The sequence below is a fragment of the Sorex fumeus genome, unplaced genomic scaffold (genome assembly GCF_029834395.1).
Source record: "Sorex fumeus unplaced genomic scaffold, SorFum_2.1 ptg000017l, whole genome shotgun sequence".
Lineage (NCBI taxonomy): Eukaryota > Metazoa > Chordata > Mammalia > Eulipotyphla > Soricidae > Sorex > Sorex fumeus.
This window is the reverse complement of record NW_026606074.1, coordinates 936,835-960,982: the sequence shown is the minus strand read 5'-3', so window position 1 is coordinate 960,982 and position 24,148 is coordinate 936,835. Positions and strand designations below refer to the sequence as shown.

At 41.9% G+C, this 24,148-nt stretch overlaps 2 protein-coding genes across 2 annotated transcripts; both read right to left on the bottom strand.

The window, feature by feature from the left end:
- Positions 1-5,408: 5,408 nt before the first annotated feature.
- LOC130021520 (olfactory receptor 2T27-like) lies at positions 5,409-6,335 on the bottom strand. The gene has a single exon (XM_056112279.1). The coding sequence runs from the start codon at positions 6,333-6,335 to the stop codon at positions 5,409-5,411; it is 927 nt and encodes a 308-aa protein (XP_055968254.1).
- Positions 6,336-13,894: 7,559 nt separating this feature from the next.
- LOC130021562 (olfactory receptor 2M7-like) lies at positions 13,895-14,821 on the bottom strand. Its single transcript, XM_056112319.1, has one exon. The coding sequence runs from the start codon at positions 14,819-14,821 to the stop codon at positions 13,895-13,897; it is 927 nt and encodes a 308-aa protein (XP_055968294.1).
- Positions 14,822-24,148: the final 9,327 nt, after the last annotated feature.

The following is a 24,148-nucleotide window of genomic DNA, read 5'->3' as shown; positions in this document are numbered from 1 at the left end:
ACAAGAGGAAGCAATCACCTGTGTCAGTTTCCACAGAGAGGTAATCAAGATTTTGATTCAACTTATTAACATACCTAAATCATACTCTTAATCAAAGGGAGTACAAACTAAACAAATTTTCATATATCTCTTTTTGAGAAACAGTTTATAAAATAGCAAAATTAAATATACAAAATCACCAAGGGCACCATTATTTGATGGGAAAAAAAACATTAACTTGGAGACAAATATCATCAATTACATCCAAACTCAGAAACAAAAAAAGTTATAAAACAACCACTAAACTGGTATGTCCCCTGGAAATTTTTTTGTAGTAATAGTACGGTCAGAGTTCACTTATAAAACGATGGTTACAGCCGAGATGTACATTCCTCAATCACTTCAGTTCTGAAAATGTCTATCAGTTAGAACTCTGAACACTCTGGATAAAATCTTAGACACTTCACGTATCTTTCCTGCCTACAGATGACTTCAGGCAAACCAAAGCTAGCTAGGAAACTGCAACCCTTAAAAGGAAATTAAATAAGATCATCAATACAACATAAGAAACTGAATTTTTCCTGAAGTTTGCAATAAATACCAACCTGTTAGATGAATAAGCACCTTACACTGGATAGACAATGTTAATCATCAGTTATAAGTGTTTAAGAAACTATAAAAACATTTGGAGAGGGTGTCCACTGAATCCACACAAACTTTTCCAAGATATTCCTGAGGAAATGCTCCCACTTACCCACGTGGACAAAATCCATGCAGCTTATGAATTGGGGCAGGTGCAGGTCATATTCCTCCAGTGACAGAAACCCACAGACACCAAGCCTAAGAGGTTAAATACTTTGGATTATTGCTTCAATAGCCGAAGGACAATTTGCTGCTCCCACTCCATCCTCAGAGGGGCTATTCCCCAATCAGTGCTCAGGTCCCCCAGGTAATGTGCATCAATTATCTCACTGTTCTGCTGGACAAAGAAATAACTACAGCTTAGCTCAGGAGGACAAGAACCTGCTACCAGAGGAAACGCGTAGTGATCTGTCACCAAGTGTGACCAACTGCCAATCACCTAAAAGATATTAGTAGGTAGCTGTCTGGGAAAATAAGCATTTGAGAACAATTCTACAATTAAAAATCACTTATTTCACCTCTCACATGGAAACACAAGGGAGTATCTGCTCCTGTGTCTCCCAGGGAGAGGGGAAATATTGACCAGTTAAAACTATCCACTTTCCATTACTCGTTCAGAGAAAGATATCACGACAAAAACAAGACCTTCACTGACACCAAAAAAAGGCAACAAAAGAGCTGAGATATCTACAGGGAGCAGAGCCCAGGAGCTCCCCGAAGAAACGGCGGTTCTAAAACTAGAAATACAGGGGCTGAACTGACATGCAGGAGGCTAAGTTTGGAAAAGCTTGAACTGGAACCCCTGGTATTGGGAGATGGCAGGTGCTGAGCCTGAAGGGAACAACCTTCCACCCTGAACCAGGAACAGGAACCCTGGCGATCTGCACAGATGCAGATCCTCTCCTGGCTCCCAGCGGGAAGAGGGGGCCACTGAGAGAACTCAGCTTCCTCTCCACAAAGGCCCACTCCATGGGGACAGTGTTTACAGAGACCTCATGTGCCATGCTAGAGGACTGATCCCAAATCAAGGATTTCTTATCATCAGTCCTAGAGACAAAAGGGAATCCCATGATATGTTCAAAGTGGTAGAAAACCACATTAGTTAAAAACACCCGCACTGGTATACTCAGCAAGATTACAACGCAAAACAGGAAGTGTGTACCATACAAGAAAATCTATAATACCATAACTAAGACACATATATTCCAAGAACCATTAAAAGGATTACTAGAAGCTGATGATAAAAGATACAAAAAGTAATCTTTAAAACAAAAATTAAAAGCCCCACAGATAGAATTCTATAGTAATGGCAGGGAATCTTTCTCGTATAAATGAAGCATAAAGTCTGGAAAGCATCACATAGATATAATCTGAAACTGCATGGATTAATTAAGAAATAAGCACTGTGGCACTGTCCTCCTGTTGTTCATGGATTTGCTCCAGCAGGCACCAGTAACATCTCCATTGTGAGACTTGTTGTTACTGATTTTGGCATATTGAATACACCACAGGTAGCTTGCCAGGCTCTGTAGTGCAGGCGGGATACTCTCAGTAGCTTTCCAGGCTCTCCGAGAGGGATGAAGGAATCGAACCTGGGTCAGCTGCATGAAAGGCAAAGGCTCTACCCGCTGTGCTATCGCTCCAGCCTGTGCTATCGCTCCAGCCCTGATTAAGAAATAAATACAGTTAAAATGTATAAAAAGTGTTACCTTTTATAGATCTAGAAAAATGGAGGTTTTTAGCAATATGAACTTTTTTAAATAAACTCAAAATTCAAAGCTCTCAACAAAAGCAACTGTCGTATATACTGAATGCTATACATGAACCACATGTCAACCACAAAGGAAAACCCTACACATAAAATATGTGCAAGTTTCATAAATATGGAACTACAGAAAGTCAGGACTAGAGACATAGCACAGTGGGTAAGGTGCTTGCCTTGGATGCTGCTGACCCGGATTCAATCCCCCACAGAAAGAACCACTGAGCACCACCTGGTAGATGTAGCCCACACTGACAAAATAAAGTTAATATTCAGTTAAAGAATGGAGCAAGAGGGGCTGGAGTGATAGCACAGCAGGTAGGGCATTTGCCTTGCACACAGCTAACCAGGTTTCGATACCCAGCATCCCATATGGTCTCCTAGCACCGCCAGGAGTAATTCCTGAGTGCATGAGCCAGAAGTAACCTTTGTGCATCACCAGGTGTGACCCCACCCCCCAAAAAAGCAAAAAAAGAATGGAGCAAGAGAAAAATTAACACAGAAAAACTTCAAAGACAGAAAACAATTGCCTACAAATAAAGGCCAGTCAGAAACCACTGAAAAGACAAAATGGTACGTTTGCAAATGAAAAGACATGAAGAGGTTGCACAGACTAGGAGAAGATTCATCTACAGCTGCCTACAGAGACCTCCAGCCTACAGGTTTGTGGACACATGGACTAAAATGAAGGGTGGAAGAAGATAATCGGTGGAACCGAAAAAGCAGCCTGACTATCCATGCACATTAGGAAAGACAGATATTGGAATAAGACAATCAGCCAGTGAAGGAGAGATCAGTGGCAAAAGAGGTCAAACTGAACAGTATAATGTGACCAGCTCACATGCAACCCTCATGGAGTACAAGCCATACCCAAAAATATATTCGGTGATTCAATTTTTTAAAAAAAGAAATCTGGAATAAAACCAGGATCTATCTTCCTAATAAATAAATAAATATATATACTCAAATTTTAAGAAAGCTTTAATGTAAGAGTTAAACCACAAATCCCAGAAGCAGACATAGGTGGTCAGCTTATTGACCTAGGCCTCGACATTCAATTCATGGTATTGACTCTCAGAACAAAGAATATCAAAAATATTTTAAAAATTTAGTTTAGTTATGTGTAAAAAACTATGCACACAGAAGGTTGTGTGTTCCCGGGCTCTCTGGACGGCTCTATCTCACCGCCCGCGTTCGGTGCCCTAGAGCCACTGTGTGTGGCCTGCATCCGGACGGCTGTTGGCCAAGGGCAGATGAAGGAAGAGACGAGGGCCAGGCCGGTTGATCTTAGTGGCAGTTTATTACAAGGAAGTTTATCCCATAGAAGAACTTATGTTGTGGAGGGCCTAGGTTCTCTCAAGCACACGTTCCCCTTGCTAGTCTCTCAGTAGTCCATCTTTCAGCCCTGCTCTCTCCTTCTCCAGCTCCCTTCTAGTCTGGCTGACACTCCACCCAGTCAGGTAGCCAAATCAACATAAGAAAGCCCTTCCTGAATGCTCAAGGGCAAGATACCTCTTAAGGTGTTTTTCTCTTTTCCTCAGTCCAATAAACTATCAACTATTTCTGAGGTTATACAGGAAGGACAGAACAGTGTTATCCTACAGTTATGTTTACTTTAGTTTGTTTCAAACTGATAAAAGAGTAGATGACCTAATGGAAACTATTGTAAGACTTGGAAAATCACATATTTTTTATGTTATATGCAAAACTTACAAAAGATATTGCAAACGTAAAATAGGGAAATGGGGGTTGGAGCAACATTACAGCAGGTAGGGCATTTGCCTTGCATGTGGCCAACTCAGGTTCGATTTCCAGCGTTCCATATGGACCCCTGACTACCACCAGGAGTAATTCCTGAGTGCAAAGCCAGGAGTAACCCAAGCATCACCAGGTGTGACCCAAAAAGATAAATAAATAAATAAAACAGAGAAATGGCCTACACAATTTCTCAGACAGAAAAGTTGCCACAGCCACAAAATATATATAGATATATGTCCGTGTCTGTGTGTGTCTGTGTCTATACATATCTAACACCTCTAATCATCAAAGACAGTAAAATGAAAACCTAATGTGATATCATATCATATCTCTGAGAATTCCTATTATCAAAGCTACACACAGGTAATATTCAAGCTTAAATAAGAAAATATAAATATATGCCTATATTTAGTGTATATGATATATAGAAAACAAATCAACTAACAAAGGAAACAAAATGCGGAGACGCTGAAAATAAAAGGTATTGTAGTTTTTTAGCAGAGACAGAAATTGAGAATTGGTGAGTGGGGTGAAAAGGGTACATTCTATTATTAATTTCAGAAGGTGATTACTATCAATTACTCTTCAACATGAACAAGTATGACAATATACTAATACAGATGAAATTGATTACTTTAAAAACTAGATAATAAAAAATATTAATATTAAACTTAATAAACTTAAACTTTCATTGAACTTAACTTGCTGTGCAGAGGAGATACTGGCAAGCTCGCCGTGGCATATTCAATATGCCAAACACAGTAACGACAAGTCTTACAATGAAGACGTTACTGGGCGTGCTCCAATAAATCAATGAACAACAGAAGGACAGTGCTACTGTGCTACAGTGCTAAACTTAATTTGCAAGAGTCACTCAGAATACATCTAAATTCCAAAAGAATAATAATTACACTAGGGCAACTGTGAATACACACAAGAAGATCTTCCTTCTGAAGATCTAAATATTCTTAAAACTTAAAGATGATAATTGCAGCAATAAAGATGTATGTAAGAAATTAGTCAATTCACCATTTACTACAATTGGTCACAGGGGTTAAGGGATAAATAGTGTTCTAAAAATAAGCATCAGTTGTTATGAGATTTGTGAACATACTTATTATATTCCTGAAAATATCTGGTATCTTAAATACATGAAAATGTCAAGATATATACAAGATAAATTTCATCTGAAAACAAAGGACAGTTCCTTTGGTTGATATTATAAACTGAATATACTTCAGAGTATATTATAAACACTTCAGAGTCCTCATTTTCCAAGAACTTTCCAGAAGGCTCTAGCAACATCCTTGTTTCTCAGACTGTAGATGAGAGGATTGAGCATGGGCGTTATAATGGTGTAAAAGATAGAGACCAATTCCTCCTGCTCAGGGGTGTGGTAGGACTTTGGCACAATGTACTTGATGATGGCAGCACCATAGAACAGGGACACCACAATCACGTGAGAAGAGCAAGTGGTCAAGGCTTTCCTCAGTCCCTGCCTTGACCCCATGCCCAGTACTGTGGAAAGTATGCTGCCATAGGAGCCCAGAATGGCTGAGATGGGAGGGAGGAGAAAAATCACCCCACTCACAAAAACACCCTTTTCATACTGGGAGGTGTCCACACAGACCACTTTCAGCAGAGCTGGGATCTCACAAAAGAAATGATGGATTTCCCGAGAGCCACAGTAGGGGAGAGTCAGAGTGTAGATCACGTGGATCATAGCATTGAGCAGTGCCCCCAGCCAGGTCACAAGTACCAGCATCACACAGACCCTGGGGTGCATGAGGATGGGATAGCGCAGTGGCTGGCAGATCGCCATGTACCGGTCATATGCCATTACAGCCAGCAAAAGGCACTCTGATCCAGCAAGAGTGGTGAAGAGGAACATCTGAAAGCTGCACCCTATGAAGGAGATGCGGCGATCCCCAGAGAGAAAGACCAGGACCATCTTGGGGACAAATGTGCAGATATACAAGAGATCCATGAGGGAGAGCTGGCTGAGCAGGAAGTACATGGGGTTGTGGAGAAGAGGGTCAGCCCAAATGAGGAGAATGATTGTGGAGTTGCCAAGAAGGGCGACCAGAAGGTCCAGCAAGGTGAGCGCCAAGAGGACCTGGGGAGCTTGGGTGCCGTGAAACAGATCCAGGAGGAAGAAGTCACTCCCTGAAGACTGGTTGCTCTCCAATGCCATCCTCTTCAACCTGATGGTTACTTGGAGACAGTTGCAAAAGCACAAGGTCAGAGTCTCTGTATCATTTTACCAGATAAAATCAGTCAGCAATTTCATTTTTGTTACTTAAATCACCACATACTTTTAAACCTCAATGAAAGACTTCTAGAAATATTTTTCTTACATATCTACAACAAATTACACTTAAGCTCATAGGATCCAAATCTAGACTCAAAACCATAAATGTTAACAACATTATAACATATAACCTAATGACAATAATTCATATATATGCATATATAGAGTTGATGTTGCCGTTGGGGACACACCCAGCAGTACTTAAGAATCATTCCTGGTACCACACTCTGAAATTACTCCCGGTAGTGCTCAGGGGACCATATTGGATGATGGGGATCAAACCTAGGTCAATTGCCATACCTGTAGTACCTTGGCTCCAGCCCTTTAAAATATTTTTAGATTGACTCAAGGGGCTGAGGAGATAGTACAGAGGCTAAGGTGCTTGCTTTGCATTAGGTGATTCCAGCTTGTTTTTGTTTTTTGGTATTTTGGCCACTCCTGGCAATGCAATGCTCAGGAGTTATGCCTGGCTCTGCACTCGGGAGACATTCCTGGCAATGCTCCAAGTACCATACAGGGTTCTGAAAAATGAACCTGGGACAAGAAAAGCACCTTACCCGTAGTACTACCTCTCTGACTCCTGATCCCAGTTCTGAGTTCTATCCCCTGTACCACCAAAAGTGATCCCTGTGCACACATCTAAGAGTAAACCCTAAGCAGCACCAGATGTGGCCCAAAAACACAAGAATTACTGACAGGAAACCTGAAAAAAAAAGTTTAAATAAACCTGATATGCACTCATAAACTCAGTTTATTAATTTTATCTACATTTTCTGCATCCTTTTCATAAATAAATATATGGATTATGGAAATCCAGAATAACTTCATATTTTATTATAACTTGGATTTCAAAACAAAGAAATTCCTTAGGAGCAATTTCAAAAGAATAAAAAACAATGACTGGTGAGATAGTACATAGGGTAGGGTGCTTGCCTTGCAAGTCGTTTCATTCCACAAGTCCCACTAGAAAAGATGCTGCAGAACCAAGCCAGGAGTAAGTCCTAAACACTGCTACGTGGAGAAAAAAAATCAGTGCTAACATTTGAAGATTAGTGTGTAGTTTTGTGCTTTAATAGTGATAGCACAGGGGTAGGGCATTTGCCGTGAGCACAGCCAGCCTGGCTGTGCCAGGTTCAATTCCTCCGCCCCTCTGGAACAGCCCAGCAAGCTACCGAGAGTATCTTGCCCGCACGGCAAAGCCTTGCAAGCTACCCATGACGTATTCAATATGCCAGACACAGTAACAACAAGTCTCACAATAGAGACGTTTCTGGACCTGCTTGAGCAGACTGATGAACAAAGGGAGGACAGTGACAGACAGACAATATACCAAATAAACCTCCGGGAAGGAGAGGCTGCACACCTAGCTATTCACACACTTCACATGGCTATACACTGAGGAAGAGGGTCTCAGTGAGTGGCAGCAGGCATGAAGACAGACAGAGGGTGCTCATGGAAATCACCCTGATGCTCTACCCAACAGGAATCCCGGTCCCACAGGGTTAATCCTGAAGCAAGAAGAGCATGGAAAAAAAAACCAGGGTGTCTGCATTTCCTGTCCAGTCCTGGGTCTCAACTTAACTGAACTGAACTGAACTGAACTCAACTTAACTCAACTTAACTTAACTGAACCTATTTCTCAAACAGGATCTTAGCACTGACTCAGGACGAAGTGAGCATCAAACTCAACAGCAAACAATAAAATGTTGTTATTTTCCTACAGACTTTTGTCTTTCTCTTGGATTATGCTTAATAAGCAATACTCAGAAATTTTACTGACAAATGCAATGGAATCTTAGAATTTGTGCTACTGACTTAATAAGGTAAGGTAAAGGTAAAGGCCCTCCCGTTGATCGTCGATTTGCTCAAAGCCAACAATTAAACTAATACAGGTCTGGTCAGTTAGGATAGTATCACCTGGAGGACTCTCTGCGGAATCAGCACACTGAGTCACAGCACTCTCAGACACAGGACACGAGAGGCACTCGCCGAACTTACACTCATGCCTCAGAGTCTATCTCAGGGGAGAAATGAAGCTCAGCTGATGAATGAAAACTGGATTGATGGGGATCCACAAGAGCATACCCTAGAATTCCAGGTTGGCTGAGCAGATGAAATATCTTATACACAAATACCATGTTTAATTTGTAACAGTGCATGTACCTTTAATAACAACTATGAAAGAGTATGAATGTGTCTCCTAGGGAATTCCACAGCCCACCAGAAGAAAAACTCACCTGTCTGCACAACCATTACATTTCAAGATGAGTGTAACATTGTTCTCTAAAAGTGGTACTGAGTTTCTAAGACTGGAAAAATAATAGAAAATAATAGAATAACAGAATAAATCATAGAATAATAGAAAATTATGAAAGGTCTTTAAATCAGTCCTAATTCTAACAAGAGGAAGCAATCACTTGTGTCAGTTTCCACAGAGAGGTAATCAAGATTTTGATTCGACTTATTAACATACCTAAATCATACCCTTAATCAAAGGGAGTACAAACTAAACAAATTTTCATATATCTCTTTTTGAGAAACAGTTTATAAAATAGTAAAATTAAATATACAAAATCACCAAGGGCACCATTATTTGATGGGAAAAAAACATTAACTTGGAGACAAATATCATCAATTACATCCAAACTCAGAAACAAAAAAAGTTATAAAACAACCACTAAACTGTTTGGTATGTCCCCTGGAAATTTTTTTGTAGTAATAGTACGGTCAGAGTTCACTTATAAAACGATGGTTACAGCCGAGATGTACATTCCTCAATCACTTCAGTTCTGAAAATGTCTATCAGTTAGAACTCTGAACACTCTGGATAAAATCTTAGACACTTCATGTATCTTTCCTGCCTACAGATGACTTCAGGCAAACCAAAGCTAGCTAGGAAACTGCAACCCTTGAAAGGAAATTAAATAAGATCATCAATCCAACATAAGAAACTACCTTTTTCCTGAAGTTTGCAATAAATACCAACCTGTTAGATGAATAAGTACCTTACACTGGAGAGACTATGTTAATCATCAGTTATAAGTGTTTAAGAAACTATAAAGACATTTGGAGAGGGTGTCCACTGAATCCACACAGACTTTTCCAAGATATTCCTGAGGAAATGCTCCCACTTACCCACGTGAACAAAACCCATGCAGCTTATGAACTGGGGTAGGTGCAGGTCATATTCCTCCGGTGACAGAAACCCACAGACACCAAGCCTAAGAGGTTAAATACTTTGGATCATTGCTTCAATAGTCGGAGGACAATTTGCTGCTCCCACTCCATCCTCAGAGGGGTTGTTCCCCAATCAGTGCTCAGGTTCCCCAGATAATGTGCATCAATTATCTCATTGTTCTGCTGGACAAAGTAATAACTACAGCTTAGCTCAGGAGGACAGGCACCTGCTACCATAGGGAACGCGTAGTGATCTGTCACCAAGTGTGATGAACTGCCAATCACCAAAACTGCCTACTCCAGATGAAATTCCGGTGACCAAGAGCTTCCACAAGCAAGGCCCATGTATGCGGGTTCAAGGACTACATCTCCAGGCCGCATGGCAGCAGAGGACCTGGGTTGTCCCTCCCCAGGTCCCCGCCCACCCAGAAGACTGACTGTTATGCCCACAATTAGCCTCTGGACACCATCTTAGCATGCCAGCAGCCCTGGCCCAGAGACACAGCAGCAAGTCCCAGATGACACCACAGTGCTGGAGATCTCTCCAGGCCCCATACCGAGCCAATATCACCAGGACACCCCAGCTGGAGCAGGTGCAGTCTCCCCACCTACTCCAGATGGAATCCTAGTGACCAAAAGCTTTCAAAGCAAGGCCTAGGTATGCAAGTTCAGAACTAAATCTCCAGGCCGCATGGTGGCAGAGGACCTGGGCTGTCCCTCCCCGGGTCACCACCTGCCCAGAAGACTGGCAGTCATGCCCACAATTTGCCTCTGGATGCCATCTTAGCGCACCAACAGCCTTGGCCCAGAGGCTCCTAACTTAATCCCAAAATGGATTAATTCCATACAGAGATGTCTCTGGAACCCAACCATTTACAGTCTAGAAATTTACACTTTACAATCACGCCCACATGAGCTCTTATGATATTCGAAATGAGCTATGGAAAATATATATTATCTAATGTCTGCCACTGGCAGGTAGGCTTGAATATGATGGGAAAATTCAAGCAAAATTAATGCCTCAAATTAGAGAGAGAGTATTGGGGAAATTATCTGCCATAGAGGCAGGGTGAGGACTGAGATGTGTATGTATGTGAGCGGAGGGGGGGGGGTGATACTTGGGACAAAGATGGTGGGAAATGTGCACTGATGGAGGGATTGGTGTTTCATCATTATATGGCTGAATCTCAAACATGAAAGCTTTGTAGCTCTATCTCACGGTGATATAATTTATTTTATAATAAAAATAAAAAAGTAATCTGGAGTTCATGCCCAATTCAATCAGCTTAATCAATGGCTGAACAAATAGCAGTACTCCTACATTATTTTAAAAAAAACACCCATACTGGAATACTCAGCAAGGTTACAACGCAAAACTGGAAATGTACCATACAAGTAAAACCTACAATTCCATAATTAAGACACAGATATTCCAAGAAACATTTAAAAAATTACTCAAAACCAATGATAAATACACAAAAAGTAATCTTTAAAAAGAAAAATTAAAATCCCCACAGATAGAATTATATAGTAAAGGCAGTGAATCTATCTCTATTAAATGAAGCATAAAGCCTGAAAAAATCACACAGATATTATCTGAAACTTCATGAATTAATTAAGAAATAAATACAATTAAAATGTATAATAAGGTTTACCTTTTATAGATCTACTAAGAGGACTTCAGTAATACAGAATTTTTTGAATGAACTCAAAATTTAAAGCTCTCAACAAAAGCAACTGTTATACATATTGAATGTTACACAAAAACCACATGTCAACCACAAAGGAAAACCCTACACATAAAATATATGGAAGTTTCATAAATATGAAACTATAGAAAGTCAGGGCCAGAGACATAGCACAGTGGGTAAGGTGCTTGCCTTGGATGCTGCTGACCCAGATTCAATCCCAGGCAGGAGGAACCACTAAGCACCACCGGGTAGATGTAGCCCACACTCACAAAATAAAGTGAATATTCTGTGGTAGGGTGTTTGCCTCATGCGGCCAACTTGGCCAACCCGGGGTCGATTCCTCCGCCCCCTTGGAGAGCTTAGCAAGCTACCGAGAGTCTCTCACCTGCACGGCAAAGCCTGGCAAGCTACCCATGACATATTCGATATGCCAAACACAGTAACAAGTTTCACAATGGAGACGTTACTGGGCCTGCTCTAGCAAATCAATGAACAATGGGAGGACCTTGCTACCCTGCTATTCTGTTAAAGAACCAAGTAAGAGGAAAAATAAATTAACACAGAAAAACTTCAAAGACAGAAAACAACGGCCTACAAATCAAGGTCAGTCAGAAACCACTGGAAAGACAAAACGGTACATTTGCGAATGAAAAGACATGAAATGGTTGCACAGACTAGGAGAAGATTCATCTACAGCTGCCTACAGAGACCCCTTTAGGTGTGTGGACACAGACTAAAATGAAGGGTGGAAGAAGATCATCAGTGGAACTGAAAAAGCAGCCTGCCTATCCATGCACATTAGGAAAGACAGATGTTCGAATAAGACAATCAACCTGTGAAATCAGTGGCCAAAGAGGTCAAACTGAACCAGCTCATGCAACCCTCATGGAGCACAAGCCATATCCAAAAATATATTTGGTGATTCAATTAAAAAAAAAGGAAACGTGGAATAAAACCAGGATCTATCTCCCTAATATATATGTATATATACATATATATACATATATATATACTCAAATTGTAAGAAAGCTTTAATGTAAGAGTTAAACCACAAATCCCAGAAGCAGACATAAGTTGTCAGCTACTTGACCTAAGTCGTCTCAACACTCAATTCATGGTAGTGACTCTCAGAACAAAGAAAACCAAAAATATATGAAATTTTTAGTTTAGTTACACTTACTTTAGTTTGGTTCAAACTGATAAAAGAGTAGATGACGTAATGGAAACTATTATGATACTTGAAAATCACATATTTTTCATGTATATACAAAAATTAGCAAAAGATATTGCAAACTTAAAATAGTGAAATGGCCTAACAATTTCTCAGACAGAAAAGTTGCCACAGGCACAAGATATATAGATATATAGATATATGTGTGTGTCTGTGTTTGTATACATATATAACATCACCAATCATCAAAGACAGTAAAATGAAAACCTAATGTGATATCATATCTCTGAGAATCCCTATTATCAAAGCTACACACAGGTAATATTCAAGCTTAAAAAGAAAATATAAATATATGCCTAGCTACTGAGACTATCTCGCCCACACAGCAGAGCCTGGGAAGCCACCCGTGATATATTCGATATGCCAAACACAGTAACAACAAAATCTCCAATGGAGATGTTACTGGGCCCGCTCGAGCAAATCGATGAACAACGGGAGGGCCTTTACCTTTACCTTTAGTGTATATGATATATAGGCCAGGCTGGAGTGATAGCACAGTGGTAGGGCTTTTGCCTTGCATGCAGCCAGCCTGGCCAAGCCGGGTTCGATTCCTCTGCCCCTCTCGGAGAGCCAGGCAAGCTACCGAGAGTATTCAATACACAGAACACAGTAACAAGAAGTCTCACAATGGAGACGTTACTGGACCCACTCAAGCAAATCGATGAACAACGGGAGAACAGTGTGTTCAGTGTGATATATAGAAAACAAATCAAATAACAAAGGAAACAAAATGCATAAGATAAACGGTAGTTGTAGTTGTGAGCAGAGACAGAAATTGAGAATTGGTGAATGGGGTGAAAAGGGTACATTCTATTATTAATTTCAGAAGGTGATTACTATCAATTATTCCTCAATATGAACAAGTATGACAATATACTAATACAGATGAAATTGATTACTTTAAAAACTAGATAATAAAAATGATTTATATTAAATGTAATAAACTTAAACTTTCATTAAACTTAATTTACAAGATCAGTCAGAATACATCTAAATTCTAAAAGAATAATAATTGCACTAGGGCAATTGTGAATACACACAAGAAGACCTTCCTTCTAGAGACCTAAATATTCTTAAAACTTAAAGATGATAATTGCAACAATAAAGATGTATGTAAGAAATTAGTCAATTTGCCATTTAATAAAATTGGTCACAGGGGTTAAGGGATTAATATGTGTTCTAAAAATAAGCATCAGTTGTTATGAGATTTGTGAACATATATTTCTAAAAATATCTGGTCTCTTAAATACGTGAATATGTCAAGATATAACAAGTTAACTTTCATCTGAAAACAAAGAACAGTTCTTTTGATTGATATTATAAACTGAAACACTTCATAGTCCTCATTTTCTAAGAACTTTCCAGAAGGCTCTAGCAACATTCTTGTTTCTCAGACTGTAGATGAGAGGATTGAGCATGGGCGTTATAATGGTATAAAAGATAGAGATCAATTCCTCCTGTTCAGGGGTGTGGTAGGATTTTGGCACAATGTACTTGATGATGGCAGCACCATAGAACAGGGACACCACAATCACGTGAGAAGAACAAGTAGTCAAGGCTTTCCTCAGTCCCTGCCTTGACCCCATGCCCAGTACAGTGGACAGTATGCTGCCATAGGAGCCCAGAATGGCTGAGATGGGAGGAAGGAGAAAAATCACCCCACTCACAAAAACACCCTTTTCATACTGGGAGGTGTCCACACAGACCACTTTCAGCAGAGCTGGTATCTCACAACAGAAATGATGGATTTCCCGAGAGTCACAGTAGGGGAGAGTCAGAGTGTAGATCACGTGGATCATAGCATTGAGCAGTGCCCCCAGCCAGGTCACAAGTACCAGCATCACACAGACCCTGGGGCGCATGAGGATGGGATAGCGCAGTGGCTGGCAGATCGCCATGTACCGGTCATATGCCATCACAGCCAGCAAAAGGCACTCTGATCCAACAAGAGATGTGAAGAGGAACATCTGAAAGCTGCACCCTATGAAGGAGATGCGGCGATCCCCAGACAGAAAGACCAGGACCATCTTGGGGACAAATGTGCAGATATACAAGAGATCCATGAGGGAGAGCTGGCTGAGCAGGAAGTACATGGGGTTGTGGAGAAGAGGGTCAGCCCAAATCAGGAGGATGATTGTGGAGTTGCCGAGAAGGGCGACCAGAAGGTCCAGCAAGGTGAGCACCAAAAGGACCTGGGGAACTGGGGTGCCGCGAAACAGATCCAGGAGGATGAAGTCACTCCCTGAAGTCTGGTTGCTCTGCCAGGCCATCCTCTTCAGCCTGCTGGTGACTTGGAGGTGGTTGCAAAAGCACAAGGTCAGAGTCTCTGTATCATTTTACCAGATAAAATCAGTCAGCAATTTCATTTTTGTTACTTAAATCACCACATACTTTTAAACCACAATGAAAGGCTTCTAGAAATATCTTTCTTACATATCTACAACAAATTACACTTATGCTCATAGGATCCAAATCTAGACTCAAAACCATAAATGTTAACAACATCATAACATATAACCTAATGACAATAATTCATATATATGCAAACATATAGTTGATGTTGCCGTTGAGGTCACACCCAGCAGTACTTAAGAGTTATTTCTGGCACCACACTCTGAAATTACTCCCGGTAGTGCTCAGGGGACCATATTGGATGATGGGGATCAAACCTAGGTCAAATGCCATACCTATTGTACCTTGGCTCCAGCCATTTAAAATATTTTCAGATTGACTCAAGGGGCTGAGGAGATAGTACAGAGGCTAAGGTGCTTGCTTTGCATTAGGTGATTCCAGGTTGTTTTTGTTTTTTGGTATTTTGGCACACCTGGCAATGCAATGCTCAGGAGTTATGCCTGGCTCTGCACTCAGGAAACATTCCTGGCAATGCTCCAAGTACCATACAGCTTTCAAAAAAAAAACAAACTTGGGTTAATCAAAGCATTTTATCCACTGTACTCCCTCGCTGACTCCTGACCCCAGTTCTGAGTTCTATCCCCAACACCACCAAAAGTGATCCCTGTGCAGAGACCTAGGAGTAAGCCCTAGCAGCACCAGATGTGGCCCAAAAACACAAAAGTTACTGACAGAAAACCTGAAAAAAAAATTTAAATAAACCTGCTATGCACTCATGAACTTAGTTCATTAATTTTATTTACATCATCTTCAGGCTGGAGTGACAGCACCTCGGGTAGGATGTTTGCCTTGCATGCGGCCAACCCGGGTTCAAATCCTCCATCCCTCTCAGAGTGTCCAGCAAGCTACTGAGTGTATCCCGCCTGCATGGCAGAGTCTGGCAAGCTCCCCATGGTGTATTCCATATGCCAAAAACAGTAACAACAAGACTCACAATGGAGACGTTACTGGTGCTCACTCAAGCAAATCCATGAACAAGGGGAGGGCAGTGCTACATCATCTTCATCCTTTTCATAAACAAATATATGGAACAATCATAGAAATCCAGAATAACTTCTCATTTTTATTGTAACTTGGACTTCAAAACAAAGCAATTCCTCTTTGGAGCAATCTTACAAGATTGAAAAACAAGGGCTGGAGAGATTGTACATAGGGTAGGGCACTTACCTTGCACACAGCCAACTCAGGTTCAATCCCCAGCACCCCGTTTGGTTCCCCAAGTCCCACCAGAAGAGATCCTGCAGAACCAAGCCAGGAGTAAGTCCTGAACACTGCTAGGTGTAGAAAAAAAACTCAGTGCTAACACTTAAAGCTTACTTGTGCTTTGCCCGGCAAGCTACCGAGAGTATCTCGCCCTCACAGCAAAGCCTGGCGAGCTCCCCGTGACATATTCAATATGCCAAAAACTGTAACAAAAATTCTCACAATTTGTTGTGAGACGTTATTGGTGTCTGCTCGAGCAAAACTGATGAACAATGGAAGGACAGTGCTACTATACCAAGTAAATCTTCTGGGAGGAGCAGCTGTATGCCTAGCTATTCACACATTTCACGTGGCTACACACTGAGGAAGAGGGTCTCAGTGAGTGGTAGTAGGCATGAGGGACAGAGAGACACAAGGTGCTCATGGAAATCCCCCTGATGCTCTAACCATAGGAATCCCTGTCCCATGGGTTAGTCCTTCAGCAAAGACACCATGGAAAAGTCACAGGTGTCCTCATTTCCTCTGTCCTGTCCTGGGCCTTAGCCTAATGAAAACTATTTCTCAAATGACAGGATCTTAGCACTGTCTCAGGATGATGTGAGCATAAAATCTCAACAGCATACAATAAAACATTGTTATGTTTATACACTTTTGTCTAACTTTCTCTTGGATTATGCTTATAAGCAATATTCAAAAGCAATATTCAATATTCAAAAATTTTACTGACAAAGTAGGTCATCAATCCCACATTAGCAGCTGCCTTCTTATCTAAAATCTGCAATGAATATCAAGTCCTGTTATAAGAACCAGTTTACTGGACAAAAAAGAATATGTCTGTAATCAGAATAAGAACATAAGTTATACGTTATAAATCTGTGGCGAGCTATAAAGAGATGGCTTTTAGAGGTTCTCCATTATACACACAAGGTTTGAGTACCAATCATGAATCACCCTAATGAACTTTTCCAACATATTCCTGAAGAAATGCTCCTACTTACCTATGTGAACAAAACCCATGCAGCTTATAAACTGGGGCAGGTGCAGGTCATATTCCTCCAGTGACAGAAACCCACAGACACCAAGCCTAAAAGGTTAAATACTTTGGATCATTGTTTCAATTGTCAAAGGACAATTTGCTGCTCCACACTCCGTTCTCAGAGGGGCTGTTCCCCAATCAGTGCCGAGATCCCCAGGTAATGTTCATCAATTATCTCACTGTCCTTCTGGACTCAGAAATGGCTACAACTTAGCTCGGGGGGATAGGCACTAGCTCCCATAGGGAACATATGGCAATGTCACCAACAGTGTGACCAAATCTCAATATTCAAGGATACCTAGCTTTAAAAAATACCATAAGGAACACATGGTAATATGTCACCAACAGTGTGACCAAATGTCAGTTTCCATAGATATATTAGTAGCTAGTATTTGGGGGGGTGAGGGGGGACTTAAAGATTTAAAGTCCTTTCTATAGGGAAAAACTTAGAAGTGTTCACTCCTGTGGTTTTTGCATGGAAAATGCTGACCAAAATGAAATTCATTCACTTTTCTTTAAATGTTCAGAGATCTGTAGTCTTGTGGCAAAAACAAACGTCCTGTTTGGAATTATGAGTAAATCTATATCAAAGCTGAGGTGGGATGACATGGAGCAGTTTCTGGAGAAACTGTAATTGGGAGAAATACTGGTTTTCAAAACTGGCAATTGGCTGACTAGTAGAGGCTAAGGTTGAAAAGCTGGAGGGCAAATTTGGATCAGCTAGAAGTGCAACCCCCTGGACATCACTGATAGAACAGAAGGTGCTGGGTGGCCAAAGGAACAACCTTTCACTGGTGCAGGGACGTGGACCCTCGCCAGGTCTGCCCAGATGTGAGATCCTCCCTGATCTGGCTGTGAAAGGGGAGCACTGTGAGGTATCCAGCATTCTACTCAGTGAAATTTCACACATGTGTTGGTCTTCCAGCCCCAAGATGGCTCTTCACAGTGCTCTTAGCCTTCCTAGTCTTAAACAAGTGAGCCAGAGTTAGAGAACACTCCTTCATCTAGGGGGTCCATGCTCTGATAAAGACTGTCCCCCTAAGGAGCTGGCCTTTATTGAGAACTGTCATTCCCAAACCACATCATGCACAGGACATTTGAAGTCAGTCAGACAGAAAAATGAAAATCCTGAATAATTCTACATGTGGAATGTAAGATAAACTCAAAGAATCTTAAAACTAATAGGTGGTTTTAAAAGGTGGAGTGTAGTTGGGTAAGTGGGTCACTGAGGTAAAAATGCTCAAAAATAAATCTTTTGACTAAGCTAAAGATTTGGTGGTGCACAGCAAGATGGGTAGGTTGTATTGTACCGACTACTTTAATGCTATCAAGTGTAAGAGTAGATCTTAAAAACTCAGTATAAGGTAAAAATTGTAACTGTATAGTGATTGATAATAACTAAACCAATGTGATCACTGCAATACACACCTTATTAAATCGTGCTGTAGAGCAACGTTGTATGTCTTAAGTTAGGGTGGAAATAAATTTTTTGGTTTGTGCCAGTGGTGCTCACCGTTTACTCCTGGTTTTGTGCTCAGAGATCATTCTTGGCAGGGCTCAGGGGACCATATGGAGTGCCAGGGATCAAGTCCATGTCAGTCACATCCAAGAAAGTATCTTACCTACAATACTATCTCTCCAACCCATATATGTAACTAAAGTACATACTTTTTTGTGGGTTTACTTTTTTTAATTTTTATTAGTGAAACACCATGAGGTACACTTGTAGATTTACAAATTTTTGTGCTTGGGTTTCAAGTGTACAATGATCAAACACCCATCCCTCCACCAGTGCCCATTTTCCACCACCACAGGTCCCAGTATCCCTCCCACCCCCCATCCCACCATCCCACCCTGCCTCTGTGGCAGGGTATTCCCTTTGTTCTCTCTCTCCTTTTGGGTGTTGTGGTTAGCAAAAGAGGCACTGAGTGGCAATCATAAAGTACATACTTTAAAGTGATAACAGTGAGTCTATGAAGAATCTATTCTGTCTCGCCCATTTTATGACAAACTACTGCTACTATATCATCCACTCACATAATTTCTGTATACTCCTAATGAGATAACTTTCACAGGTCTCCAAAATGTCAGATGGGGTCAACTTCTACCAGGATCCTTCAAAGCAGATCAATCAAAAAACCTTTGTAGATGCCTGCAAGGCTTCATTTCCCAGGACCAAATGGTCAGTTAGACCTATGGAAAATCACTGTCCAAATGAACAAATGATCAGTTAGACCTGTGGAAAATCACTCTCCAAAATGACAAAGAATTTCCTATGCAGCTTTGCACATCTTTGGGGCAGGGTCTACCCTACTCTATGGAGGTTCTCAAACAAAGAGTAAACACTGAGCCTGGAAAAGAAGGAGTCATTCCCACAGGAAAAGTGGAGGGGTCAGGTGGGAATATTATGTACAGACACCACAGTTAGCCCATAAGTCACTAGATCCCTGCTACACGAGCTCTCCTTATCAGAGGCGCTTACCCAAGCATTCTAACTTAGGAAAAGCAGAGTTAATATATAAATACAGCATGTTAGACACAGCACCTGGGACTTTGAGGCTATCACTCTTATCCATGTAATTTAACTGGTCTTCCCTACTTTCTACTGGCTCTTTCCTCAGTGATTTCATTTTCAGAACTGATACTTCAGCAAGAGGATGAAAGAGAAACTGTGAAGGTATTCACAAAGTCTTAAACACCTTATTTACATGTTTACAAAACAAAATAAATGAAAAATAACTGAATATTCCTTAATAGAACTGAATGAGGCCAGAACGTACAAAGGGAATGAAATCTTGGAAATTCAAAGTAAAATGTGTGAAATGAAAACCAACTTTAAAAATTTGAAAACTGGCACTGGACTATTGCAAGTAGAATAGAGGGAGGAAAAAAAGGGACAGATATACAGCTAACAATTTGTTCACTGCCAGAATTTCATATAAGGAGAGAGTAAGTTTGATTCTATTTTTAACAGAGAGTTAATATCAGAATCCTGACCTCACTGCTCAGTGAGGAAGGAAGCAAGGGTATGAAAACCCATGACTACCTGGCTTCAGAACCAATGTCGTCCATACCATCAAGCTCCTAGAGGATGGGACAGAGGGAGAAATGAGAACAAAGTATTGATTTCAGTATCCTGAGTCCATTAGCATGCAGGTACACTAACAATTTTTAATGAATATCCACATTTATTGAATTTTTAAAAACTCACCTATTGAATCTTATAAATCCAGCTTTCCATCTTATTATAAGATTTTATATATTTCACACAGTTTCTGGGTATTAGCCACTTTTGACTCAAGCTTCCTTCTGGGAATTGCTGTATGGCCATAAATACACCTAATAAATATTAACAGCATGGCCACAAGATTGTGTATCATTATTCAGGGCAAATAACTTCTAAATAGACTACCTATGTCTGTTTCTATTATGTTGATCACTCAGTTCACAATCTTGAAAAAATTACGTCACTGGGAAAAAGTCCATCATCCATATAACTAAGACTATCATATTACCTGTGATGAAATTAAAATATTTCACTTATAAATTTTTATCAGCAAATATAAAACTAACCAAATCCATGAATTTTGTGATATTTATTAAGAATTAAACATATATCATCTTATTCAACATCTGTGGAAAGAATTTGGAGATCTCTCAAGAAAAAAAGAATAAAATTCCCATACAATCCAGCAACACTATTTCTTGGTATCTACCCCAAAAAAACACAAAAAATATTCAAAAGGACATATGCACACCTATGCTCATATCAGAAGCACTTAATACAAGAACCAAGATATGAAAACAACACAATGCCCAACTATAGATGAATGAATCAAGTAGTTGTGGTATATATACACAATGTAATATTATATGGCTCTAATAAAGGACAAAATAATTTAATTTGCAACAACATGGATGAAATTAAAAGATATCACGCTGAGCAATGTTAGTCAGAAGAAAAGAGATACATGATGGTCTCTCTCATATTGGCGTTTATGAGATCGAAGGAAACAGGAATATAGGGAAAAGAAGCAACAAGGGGCCAAACATAACACTACAGAAGAATTAATTACCAAACTTAATTTCTGGAAGGGAGGTTTGAGAGGGAGAAGACTTTTGGATATTGGAGGAAGGAGATGGGTACATTGGTGATAAGTATGGTACTGAAATTACATATACGGGAAACTGTCATTAACAGTATTGTAAATCACAGTTTTTTTTAAAGAATTGAACACATTCTAATTCTAAAACTTTTTTTCTGCAATATATCCACTCATTTTATCATTACATGAATTATCTGATGTACAACGAGTTACGACTTCTGGATGAAGGCTTTTCCACATAATACATTGAAAAGGATTCTCCCGAGCCAAAGAGAAGGACAACATGGAGGGCGGGATCCACAGATCCTGAAGGAAAAAAAAATAAATAAAAAACAGGTTCCAAAAAGAGCCGAGATCATCGGGAAGCCCCAGATGGGGTAGGTACTGCATCCCGCCTACCCCAGATGGAACCCCGGTGACCAGAAGCCTCTACAACCACAGCTCGAGTATGCGGGAACTTGGACTTTTCCTCAAAACTGCGCGGCCGCTCACGCGGCCGCGCAACATCTCTCTATATACAAAGTGATCCATGGGAAGTAAACCACCCAACGTTTCTCTCTGAAAATCATAGTTAAGCTTGGAGCACGGCCACAGCCCCAGAAACACGAGGACTTAATGCATAACCCAGCAGCTTGGAGCAGAAAAGTGAATGGGCTATGCGTTAATCCAGGCCATCATGACTGTCCGGAGGGGAAAGGGTGTTGCCCCATTCGCCCTCTCCTCTCTGGAAAGAAAGATGGCGGCCACATGGGAGCCTTGTGGACAGCAGGTATGAGCCGGGGGTGTGGGGGCGACTAAAACCTCATGGGAAAGGGGGCGTTCCAGTCCGTCCTTCACGCCGTAACGAGGTCACCAGTTGCCCCCCGCGAGCGGCTCTCCAGCACGGCCACGGCCCCAGAAGCACAAGGACTTAATGCAGAACCCAGCAGCTTGGAGCAGAAAAGTGAACGGACTATGCGTTAATCCAGGCCATCATGTCTGCCCGGAGGGGAAAGGGTGTTGCTCCCTTCCACCCTCCTCCCTCTGGAAAGAAAGATGGCGGCCACATGGGAGCCTTGTGGCCACAGGTATGAGCCGGGGGTGTGGGGGCAACTAAAACCTCATGGGGAGGGGGGCTTCTGGTCCGTCCTTCACGCCCTACCGAGGTCACCAGTTGCCCCCCGCGAGCGGCTCTCCAGCATGGCCACGGCCCCAGAAGCACAAGGACTTAATGCAGAACCCAGCAGCTTGGAGCAGAAAAGTGAACGGACCATGCGTTATTCCAGGCCATCAAGTCTGCCGGAGGAGAAAGGGTGTTGCCCCATTCGCCCTCTCTTCTCTGGAAAGAAGGATGACGGCTGCATGGGAGCCTTGTGGACAGCAGGTATGAACCGGGGGAGCGGGGGCGACTAAAACCTCATGGGAAGGGGGGCGTTCCGGTCCGTCCTTCACGCCCTACTGAGGTCGCCAGTTGCCCCCCACGAGCGGCTCTCCAGCACGGCCACGGCCCCAGAAGCACAAGGACTTAATGCATAACCCAGCAGCTTGGAGCAGAAAAGTGAATGGGCTATGCGTTAATCCAGGCCATCATGACTGTCCGGAGGGGAAAGGGTGTTGCCCCATTCGCCCTCTCCTCTCTGGAAAGAAAGATGGCGGCCACATGGGAGCCTTGTGGACAGCAGGTATGAGCCGGGGGTGTGGGGGCGACTAAAACCTCATGGGAAAGGGGGCGTTCCAGTCCGTCCTTCACGCCGTAACGAGGTCACCAGTTGCCCCCCGCGAGCGGCTCTCCAGCACGGCCACGGCCCCAGAAGCACAAGGACTTAATGCAGAACCCAGCAGCTTGGAGCAGAAAAGTGAACGGACTATGCGTTAATCCAGGCCATCATGTCTGCCCGGAGGGGAAAGGGTGTTGCTCCCTTCCACCCTCCTCCCTCTGGAAAGAAAGATGGCGGCCACATGGGAGCCTTGTGGACAGCAGGCATGAGCCGGGGGTGTGGGGGCGACTAAAACCTCATGGGAAGGGGGGCGTTCCAGTCCGTCCTTCACGCCCTACCGAGGTCACCAGTTGCCCCCCACGAGCGGCTCTCCAGCACGGCCACGGCCCCAGAAGCACAAGGACTTAATGCAGAACCCGGCAGCTTGGAGCAGAAAAGTGAATGGACTATGCGTTAATCCAGGCCATCAGGTCTGACCGGAGGGGAAAGGGTGTTGCCCCAGTCGCCTTCTCCTCTCTGGAAAGAAAGATGGCGGCCGCATGGGAGCCTTGTGGACAGCAGGTATAAGCCAGGGGACTGGGGGCGACTAAAACCTCATGGGAAGGGGGGCGTTTCAGTCCGCCCTTCACGCCCTACCGAGGCCACCAGTTGCCCCCCACTAAGCGGCTCTCCAGCACGGCCACGACTCCAGAGCACAGAAACCAATTTCTTAACTATCTGACTTTCAGTAGAAATACTTCCAGGGTCAATAAGTAAAATAGCAGAAATCCAAAACCAACATATAATTCTTGAACCCAGCTGTAGACAGCAAATCACTTCACAATGCTTTGTCAGCATGTCTGACTTGGGGGGGTTGGTAAACTCTAAATAATAGTGGTGAATCTTTTATTGAAACAATGAATCTAATCAAAGCAGATAGAGTGTTAACTAGAATTCATCTGCCCCACAGGGACTGGGAGGGGTGGGGGTGGGGTTTTATTAGGGTTCTTCATGGTAAAAGATAAGTTTTGGTAAAGGGAAATGTGCTTGATATTTGCATGACTGAGACCTAAACCTGAAAGCTTTGTAACCTTTCCCACAGTGATTCAATAAATAAATAAATAAATAAATAAATTTTTAAAAATAAATAAATAAAAGAAAAGA

Excerpts from the sequence above, each read along its gene's own strand:
- LOC130021562 (XM_056112319.1), bottom strand. The coding sequence starts at position 14,821 with ATGGCCTGGCAGAGCAACCAGACTTCAGGGAGTGACTTCATCCTCCTG.
- LOC130021520 (XM_056112279.1), bottom strand. The coding sequence starts at position 6,335 with ATGGCATTGGAGAGCAACCAGTCTTCAGGGAGTGACTTCTTCCTCCTG.